Source organism: Chrysochloris asiatica, unplaced genomic scaffold (genome assembly GCF_000296735.1).
Source record: "Chrysochloris asiatica unplaced genomic scaffold, ChrAsi1.0 scaffold00036, whole genome shotgun sequence".
Lineage (NCBI taxonomy): Eukaryota > Metazoa > Chordata > Mammalia > Afrosoricida > Chrysochloridae > Chrysochloris > Chrysochloris asiatica.
In genome coordinates, this window is record NW_006408554.1 from 15349792 (window position 1) to 15359535 (window position 9744).

The 9744-nt window shown below is 39.5% G+C and overlaps 1 protein-coding gene across 1 annotated transcript in view; it reads left to right on the forward strand.

Moving 5' to 3' along the window:
* Positions 1 to 7614, forward strand: part of LOC102836541 (25-hydroxycholesterol 7-alpha-hydroxylase-like) — a 53578-nt gene extending 45964 nt beyond the window's left edge. Inside the window, exon 6 of the mRNA XM_006860080.1 lies at positions 7321 to 7614. Coding sequence (XP_006860142.1) covers positions 7321 to 7614 — 294 coding nt within the window. The remainder of the gene's footprint in view (positions 1 to 7320) is intronic.
* The last annotated feature ends 2130 nt before the right edge of the window (positions 7615 to 9744 follow it).

Consider the following 9744-nt stretch of genomic DNA (forward strand, 5'->3'; position numbering starts at 1 on the left):
ACCAGAGCTCCTTATATGAACATCTATAGGTTTTGTTAATTACACTGTAAATCATTAAGCACAAAATAATAAATCTGTTTGCCAGGCAGCAGTAGATGCTCAGGGTTTATTGAATGAATGATGACATAAAATCTTAGCACATTACATAAAAGTGGTTTAGAACTATATCATATGTCTTGTACCAGAAATTGCTTTTGAGTCAGTTCTGACTCATGGCAAACCTATATAGTGTTTCTGAGGACTGACTGGCAGGTTTAAACCTCCGGTGCTTATCCTACAATGCCATATTAGTCAGACATAATTGGGTAATGTTAGATCTAGAAAATAACAGAGAATCTTCATTTGTTCAAGTTAGAGACACACTTATGATGCTGAATCAGTATTCATATTAAAAGTTTATTCTTTCAGCAACTGAGTATAATATAAATCCTTTTGATTACTGTTAACTTTAATTGATTAATTATGGAAAGTTGGAGCATTGCTATGTAGTAATCCAAAGCGGTGGGGGGGGGGGGGGGGGGGAAATTGGCACCCTTCACTTTTTATCTTTGAGTTTTTAATTTAAAAAAGTCTAAATCAACGTCTTTTCCATTCTTAGGTCAGAGCAGGGATGGGAAACCTAATGAACAGTGCCATAAACTAGTGGCAGTTTGGTAAACATTAGTGAGGATTTGATAACTTTACTATTGATTTTATTACTATGACAGATATGAATATTAAGCTTAATGACTAGCAGGATAATCATAAAATGAAAATAAATAAGGAGTAAAAAATTGCAGTTGTTGTTATTAAGTACCATCTATTGTAAGAACTCTAGGAGCTCTGGTAGTGTAGTGGTTAGGAATCAGGCTGTGAACTGCAAGGTTAGCAGTTCAAAACTACCAGCTGTTCCACAGGAGAAAGATTAGACTTTCTACTCCCGTAAAGATTTACAGTCTCGGAAACCCTGTACAGGGTCACTGTGCGTTGGAACCAACACCACAGCACATAACCAACAATTGTAAGAACAAGAAAAGGTTTTCAAACTCAAAGAAACACTCTTTGATGGTTACCAGGGATGGGAAGGAAGAGAGAGTAATTCACTGGCTAAAGGTTAGACACATGTTAACTTGGGTGAAGGAAAGGCCGAGATACAAGAAGAGTGAAGTTGGCAGAAGAATTATCAAGAGGGGTGAAAGCACAGAGAGGTATGCAAGAGCTAAAGGGGATAGAGGTAAATAGTGGTAAATGTTCTGTGGGTAGATACAGGGTCAGAGACACAGGTTGAATAGATAAGGAAGGAAGAGTGGAATCGTGGTGTGGTGTTGTAAGATAAGCACTGAATCGCAAGGTTGGTTTGAACCACAAAGTCAGTGGTTCAAACTCACTAGCCGCATCTTGGAAACCCTATACAAAGTCAGAAATGACTCAATGGTGCTTAACAACAACAACATGCATATATGGTGGTGGTGGTGGTTGTGGTTCTGTGCTGTGGCATTGGTTCTGACTCATAGCAAGTCTGTGTAGGGTTGCCAAGGCTGTAACTCTTTCTGGAAGTAGAAAGTTTCATCTTTCTCCCACAGGACAGCTGGTAGTTTCAAACTGCAGACCTAGAGGTTAGCAGCCCAACTCGTAACCACTACGCTACCAGAGCTTATTATATAGTGCCACACCAAGACACCTCCTATATAGGTGGTGGTGGTGGTGGTGATGTGCCATCAAATCAATTCTGACTCATAATAACCCTATGTAGGGTTTCCCAGGCTGTAAATTTTTATGGGAACAGAAAGTTTCATCTTTCTCCCAAGGAGCAGTGACTGGTAGATTCGCGCTGCTGACCTTGCAGTTAGAAGCCCAACATGTAACGCCTACTAGAGGAGGTGCTAGAAAAACATGTTCAACTGAATTTAGCATCACATTTGAAGAACACAAATTAGAGTATTATGCAATCTTATTTAGTCCCTTATAGCAAACATTCTCGTCTATCTAGAAATTTGTATCATCTTTCCAAATGAGATTTGTAATGCTTTAATATTATACCATTTTCCATTATTTGTGGTGGTGGTGGTCATGTGCTGTGGAATCGGTTCTGACTCATAGTGACCCTGTACAGGGTTTCAGAGGCTGTAAATCTTTACAGGAGCAGAAAAGCTCATCTTTCTACCATGGAACAGCTGGTAGTTTCAAACTGCTGACCTTGAGTTTCGCAGCCCGATTCATAACCAGTACGCTACCAGAGCTCCTATTATTTGTAAACATTGTATATTCATTAATAACATGCTCACTACATGTTTATGTACTCGTTCAGTATCTCTGTTTTCTTCAAAAGCTTAAAGATTGCTTTGGAAATATATTCTCATTTAGTTATTCAACAAACATAGTAGAACATTTGTTATGGACATAGTGCTATATTGGGAGCTTTGAAAATACAGATATAAAAAAGGTTTCCCACATGACTAGATCCAGAGAAAGAAGAGTAATGGATCATTTCTTTGTACACTTCTGTCTTAACAAAAAGGGAACTATACCTAGATTTTCCTACAGACTTTCACCCACGTTAAGCTGGCTCATAGGCAACCTATCCTAGACTAGTCACTGGCAAGGAAAATGTGATTAACATGATTTATGTATAGATAAACCTTATGCAGAGAAACTATGTTGGGGAGCTAACCCTGACAATCACTGGAAGCACGGCGTTGTTGTTGTTAAGTGCTATCAAGTCAGTTCTGACTCATAGTGTCCCTGTAAACAGGGTTGCTGAGTTTGAACTGCCAACCTTTCTGTTCAACCCAACCTTGTAGTTGATACCAGGACACAATAGGAAATTTCATTGCCTTAGATCTTCTCTCATATTCTCACATTGTTAAAATTTCATTTAATTGATCCTCTTCAGTTGTGAAGTGCCAAACTTATGATCTCTACTGCAAAAAGAGTTCAAGTAGTATGGTTGTTGTTGTTGATGGGTGCTGTCCAGTCAGTTCCTACTCATAGCAACCATGTATAGGATTTCCAAGACTGTAAATCTTTACAGAGGACTCCTGGCATGGCACTATAGGGTTAGCACTGGACTGAGAACCACATGGCTGGTAGTTCAAACCCACCAACTGATCCTTGGAAACCCTATATAGGGTTGCTGTGAGTCAGAACCAACTTGAGAGCACTTAACAGCAGCAACAAAAAATATTTACAGGAGAGAAAGCCTCATCTGTGGATTCGAACTGCTGACCCTGGGGTTAATAGCCCAACACATAACCCACTATGCCACCAGGGCTAATGCATGGAGAAGCCTATATTACACTTGTTCCAAATGTGTGTATTTTGAGCTTCCTGACCCTTTGTTCTGTGTCACTGTGACCCTAAAATCTCAGGAGTGAGACTTCTGCCGTTTCCCTTTGGGGCTAAAACCTGTCTATATTCCTAGCAACTACCACTTATTGATGTTAAGTGCCAGGTGAGTTGGTTCCGACTCAGAGTGACCCTGTTGTTGTTGTTGTTGTTAAGTACCGTGGAGTTAGTTCCGACTGATAGTGACCCTGCACAGGGTTTCCAAGGCTGTAAATTGTTACGGGAGCAGAAAGTCTCATCTTTCTCCCGCAGAACAGCTGGCAGTTTCGAACTGCTGACCTTGAAGTTAGCAGCCCGATTCATGACCACTGGTATGTAAATCTTTGCTGAAACAGAAATCCTCATCTTTCTCCCATGAAGTTGCTGGTGTGCTCAAACTGGTGACCTTGAGGTTCACAGTCCAGTGGTTATCCTAGAGAGCCACTATGCCCCTAGCAACTGCTATATTATTGTTCAGTGTCATCAGTTGGTTTCAACTCGGAGCAACCCTGTAAAGGATTTCTGAGACTCTAGATCTTTGCAGGAGCAGAAAGCCTCATCTTTCTCCCACAGAACATCTGGTGTGCTGGAACTGCTGAACTTATAGTTCCCAGTCTAGTGCTTATTTTCTGTTGCTCCCCTGCTCCCCAACTTTGTTATGGCTCAGATTGTCCACATCTTGGTAATGAAACAAACTAAAAATAAATTTTAATTAAAAAATGTATTCACGAAAAGACCTACAGGAAAAATACAAAACAATAGAGGCAGATAGACTGTTACTACAAGAACAAACAACTTGCTTCCCCAGGAAACATTAAGGCAAGTGGTCGGGTCCCCTCAATGCAAACCCCCTTCCAAGACTAAGTCTCAACAGAAATACACACTCTGATTGGTGACCACATGCATCACCGATAGGGGGAAGTGGGATAAAAGCAGCAATGAAACGGCAAGCTAAGCCCTACAATGTTCAGTGGGCTTCTGTGGACCCAGACGGGGACCTGGTTGGCAAGCAGTGTGAGGAGACCTGGGGACTCTTGGGCCAAGAGTCAGTGGCATGGCCACGGAGGACTCGAGTGGAGAGTGGAACTACCGGCTGATGGGAAGAGAGGGTATGTGCACAAGAGCGCCCACACTTGCAGATGGTACCCACATGACCTGGACCGGATGAATGGATGATCAGAGCTCAACCAGGAGAAGAAAGAAGAGAAAAAAAAGAGTGATCTGATACAATTTGATGAACTTGACCTACACCTACAGATGCAGTGACTCAAAAGAAGGAACAAATTCTTATAGCAAGAAACATTCCCACCCCCTCCACACACAGAGTAGACAGAGATGGACAACTTGGACATTGGATACCCTAATTGGGGGCGAGGGGGGACTACAAAGGCAAGAAGTGACTGGCTTACAAGCTTTCAAAAAGGAACCTAGAGCTAGGGGGCATGGAGGAAGGCAGAATCTCCAGTGAGTACTATCCAATCTGTCTAGGCGGAGCTGATGAAATGAAATACAGATGGGTCACTTGTGATACTTTAGTGAATAATTGTTATCAGGACTGATTATGAGGGTTGGAAATGCAAAGGTAGACATTTTGTAGCAAGGAAGGGAGTGATTAATTCTCCAGTCTAGGAGCGGAGGTCTCTGGGACCATCAATGGAGAAGAGCCGAGAGTGGGACCCTACCCAGAGAAGCAGAGATGCCTGAGATAGAGACAGAGACGATGATGTGGAGTGATGAAGCGGCTGGGGACTTTGGATCCAGAGAGGGAGAGGGACTGTATGCTGAAGACTGGGGGGAGAGGGGGGGAGAGTAGGGAGTGGGTTTGTAGGGTATACCTTTTGGTCGGTTGATGATGCATGGAGGGGATTGGAACCATGGCAATGAAATGATACACGATGGAATGAATGTAAAACTAAAGTTCTCTCATGTAAACTATCATATAATTCACAATAAAACATTTTAAAAAATATGTTAGAACAATGTGTCTAGTGATTTTTCATTTAGGATGACTTAAAAAAAAATGTATTCATGGCCTTGTGCCCTTTGAACTAGTTGGTGGTCACAGAGCAAAAGAAATTGATCTTTCCCCTTCTTGTTTCATATAATAAAGTTAAACAGGTATTTCTAAGATGTTTATTTTAAAAAGATAGGGAGAAGATGGGTAGAAACCACAAAAGTGGCATAACTAATTGACTAGAAATTTAGGAGAATTGAATGTTAATGCAAACAGAAGGTCACAGGAATGAGAATACTCAAACCTTACATGTTTATTGCTATGACATTTTAGAGAGCAAGGGCTCATAGGTTTTCACAAGGAACGTGAAATCCATGATTGTTCCTAATTAATTATGGTATCAGGATATTCTTCTTTGTATTTTCTGGTTTGAACTTTGTTTTAACAACTCATTTCAAAGCAAAGTTTACTTAAACTGATTTGACGAGGCAGGACAGTGTTGCAAAGCATGCTCTGTCTCACACTGCAAAGGGAGTTGTGGAAGAAGTGGTACTGATATCTGGCAAGTAGGCATGGCCTCAGTCCTGGAAAGGGTTGGCAGAAGAGAGTAACAAAATATACGGCATCAAAAGATGTCCTTGTTCATTGCTACTGGTATGTCTTTGCTCTCAAGTTGCGTCGGATTCCTGGCAATCCCATGTGGCCAGAGTAGCACTGCTCTCCAGAGTTTTCAAGGTAGTGATCTTTCAGAAGCAGATCATCAGGCCTATCTTCAGGATCTGAAGTCCCTGTGCAACCCAGGGACTTCCCTGCTACATGGATAAATGAGTGTTTTAAGTTGAGCATTAGTTAGATCCTTTTTAGGTGGAGTCCAGAACATCTGTGATCAAATAGACTTCTGTTCTAAAGAACTCAAAAATTAGTTATCTGGACGTAGAGCTTTAAAAATGCTGATACATTTTGCTTCTATGATTATATCAACTTCCAAATGAAAGGTCGCTTAAAATTATTCAAAGTGTAATTTGCTTAGCGTACTTATTACATGCTTTGCTGATTTTAACATCACTGACACTGCCCGAGAAAATTGTTGCTGTTGTTGTCAAGTTCCACTGAGTGGATTCCAACTCATAGCGACTCTTTATGGGGTTTCTCAGAAGGGACTGGTGGGTTTTATCTGCTGACCTTGCAGTTCAAACCAAACTTGCAGTCTAGTGCTTATCCTACAATGCCACACCAGGATGAAATGGACTCTGGAAACTAGCCATATGTTGTTGTTGTTAAGTGCCATTGAGTCGGTTCTGATTCATAGTGACTGTATATAGTGTTTCCAAGGAGCAGCTGGTGGGTTTGAACTGCCAACCTGTGGTTTGCAGTCCAATGCTTATCCTACAGCACCACACCAGGACTCCAACTCTATCCATATAGGGCAGGGTTTTCACCCTAACCTGAAGTGCTTTGATTCTAATCTACTTCTTTGCATTTGCCTGCATGTAGTTCATAATAGAGTTGTGTGCTGATCAGGTCTAATGCTAACGAACCCCAGGTACAGGACATACTCGGTCCTTTTCATACATAACATGTGCATTAATTTCATCAATGGTTTAATTCAACATGTGCTGAATAAGGCACCCATTTCCCTGGTGTGGTGCTGTGGGATAAGCACCAGACTGCTGACCACAAGGTTACTAGTTCAAACCCACCTGCCACTCAGAAACCCTTCACAGAGTTGCTGTGAATTGGAACCGACTTGATGGCACTTAACAACAACAATTCTCTTAGAAATTCAAGTGAGGGTTGAATCATAATCCTTTGAAGGCAAGGCATAATTTAAATGGTGGGCCAAATTACCCTAGGAAATCTAGTCTCGTGTTTTTGTTGATGTTAAATGTCATCAAGTCAACCTTGTGGTGAGCAGGCCAATGTTTATCCTATAGCTCTGGTTTCTGTCAGGTAAAATTGAGCCTTTTGAAAACAAGGGAGAGGGAGCTAACAACTTTGTGGAACTGACTTCAAACTGTTTTGGTGCACATTTTAACATGCTAACACTCTCTTCTTCTCTATAGGAGTTTAGATATGATCGGTTTGTAGAAAACGGTAAGAAGAAAACCACCTTTTTCAAAAGAGGAAGAAAGCTGAATCATTACATAGTACCATTTGGATTGGGATCTTCCAAATGTCCAGGACGATATTTTGCAGTTTCTCAAGTGAAGCAGTTGTTGGTTGTACTTGTAACTTGCTTGGATTTAGAAATAATTGATGCTAAGCCTGTAAAACAGAGCAACGGTCGCCTATTGTTGGGTATTTCGTATCCAAGATCAGATGTTTTCTTTAAGTACAAGGTAAAATCATGGAGCTGAAAGTGCACTAACCCAAATGTCTTCAACTTATTTTTTCCCCTTAATTTCTACAAATGTAATTGTTTTTTGGTTGGTTGGTTGGTTTTAAAAGTGCCATTTCCATTTCTTGTAAGATCAATGCAGTTTATACTTGGTCACAAAGCCTCTTACAAAAGGAGGATGCAATGAAAGGAGACATCAAAATCAGCTTACTGACAAGGTTAAAATAGCCCTTTTTAGTTTCTACTTTCATATTTTCACCTGTCATAATAAATATACTTCCACAGCAGTATCTTTGATACTGTGAGATTTGTAAAGTTACTCAAATTCTTCTATAATATGTGAAAATACAGTTTATGTATTACTGGAGATTTGTGCAAGAAATGGACTCAGTCTAAAAAATTCCAAATTCTCAGAGAAAAAGGATAGTTTATTTCTGTGAGATGCATTGGATGAAAGTGTTTTCTTCATGTGTAACACCAACAATGTCTATATTGCCAGGATATAGTTGCATTAAATGAGTTTTGCAGTAGATTAAATGCTCAACTTCACTTCAATACTTAATCATCCATAAATAATTTTTATTACTTTGTATACTATATACCTCCACAGAAAACAAAATTCTTGTTATATAAGACTCCCATGTTCAAGTTAGTGACTGATAAGATTTAATATTTAAGAAAACACAAAACCTATTATATACTCAGCAGTGGACCTAGACATTATACTAGGTTTATTATATAAGTAAATGTTGAAATATAGCATTGATTGTCACATTTTGATTTTAGTATAAGGATTTTATGTCAATATTGCAATGAACCCTATCCTTATGCTTTCTTTCATATAAACTGAAAAACGAAATATTTTGTGTATGTGGTTACATCAGTGTTTGGACTTGTAGTTTATTTGTATTATTTTAATTGAACAGTTTTATTTGAAATGGCACAATGGCGTTTCCTGCCAATGACTCAGATTTCTAATACCAGATTATTAAGTGACTGGTTGACATCTGACAGAAATGATGACTGAGATACAAGTAGTCAAGGCAATGATAGAATCGTATATAATAATGCCACGTTAATTCACATATGTTCATTGGAATTTTTAATAATGTAGACATTTGCTAATTTTTAAAATAAATTCATTTTTATAATGTTATATAGTACTTACCATACATAGTAAGATTTTATAGCATTTCCTTTGTCCTTCCTAAATTTTTATTGTTGTGAAGTGTTGTCGAGTCAATTCCAACTCATAGCAACCCTGTATAGGGTTTCTGAGGAACAGCTGGTGGATTTGAACTGCCAACCTTGCAGTTCACAGTCCAGTGCTGATCCTACAGTGCCACACCAGGAGTCCTGAATTACACCCTCTAAAAGTTTGTTTGGTGAAAATCTGCTGGTGTAAACTTTGGTTTTTTTCCTTGGTTAAAGACATCTTTATTTTTGCCCTTGTTCTGGAAAGATAGCTTTGCTGGGTGTACAAGTATAGGTGGACAGTTATTTCCTCCCAACATTTTGAAGTTATTGTGTGTTCTTTACACTTTTCTGTTATTAAGCAGTCAGCAATCAGTCATTTTCATGGCAGACCATCACTGGGTTATGAACATTCGATTTACAGACAACTTGTATTTACACTTTAATGTCATCTAAATTTGCCTTCATTTTGAAATGATTGAATTAACTCATGTTGTTATTTTTAGGTGCCATAAAGTTGGTTCCATCTCATATCAACCCTATGTACAAGAGAACAAAACACTGCCCGATCCTGCCCCATCTTTACAATTGTTCCTCTGTTTGAAACTATTCTTGCAGCTACTATGTCAGTCCAACTCATTCTGAGTCTTTATATTTTTGGTGATTGATTCTTTGTTTTGTGAAGGATGATGTTCTTCTCCAGGAACTGGTTCCTCTTGATAGTATATCCAAAGTACATTAGATGAATGCTCTCCATCCTGACTTCTAAGGAGCATTTTAGCTGTACTTCTTCCAATACAGATTTTTTTTCCCTTTGGGCAGTCCTCGATATATTTAATACTCTTCACCAACACCAAAATTCATAGGCATCAATTCTTCTTTGGTAGTCTTTATTCATTGTCTAGCTGTCACATGCGTATGAGGTGATTGAAAATCCATGGCTTCGACCAGGTGC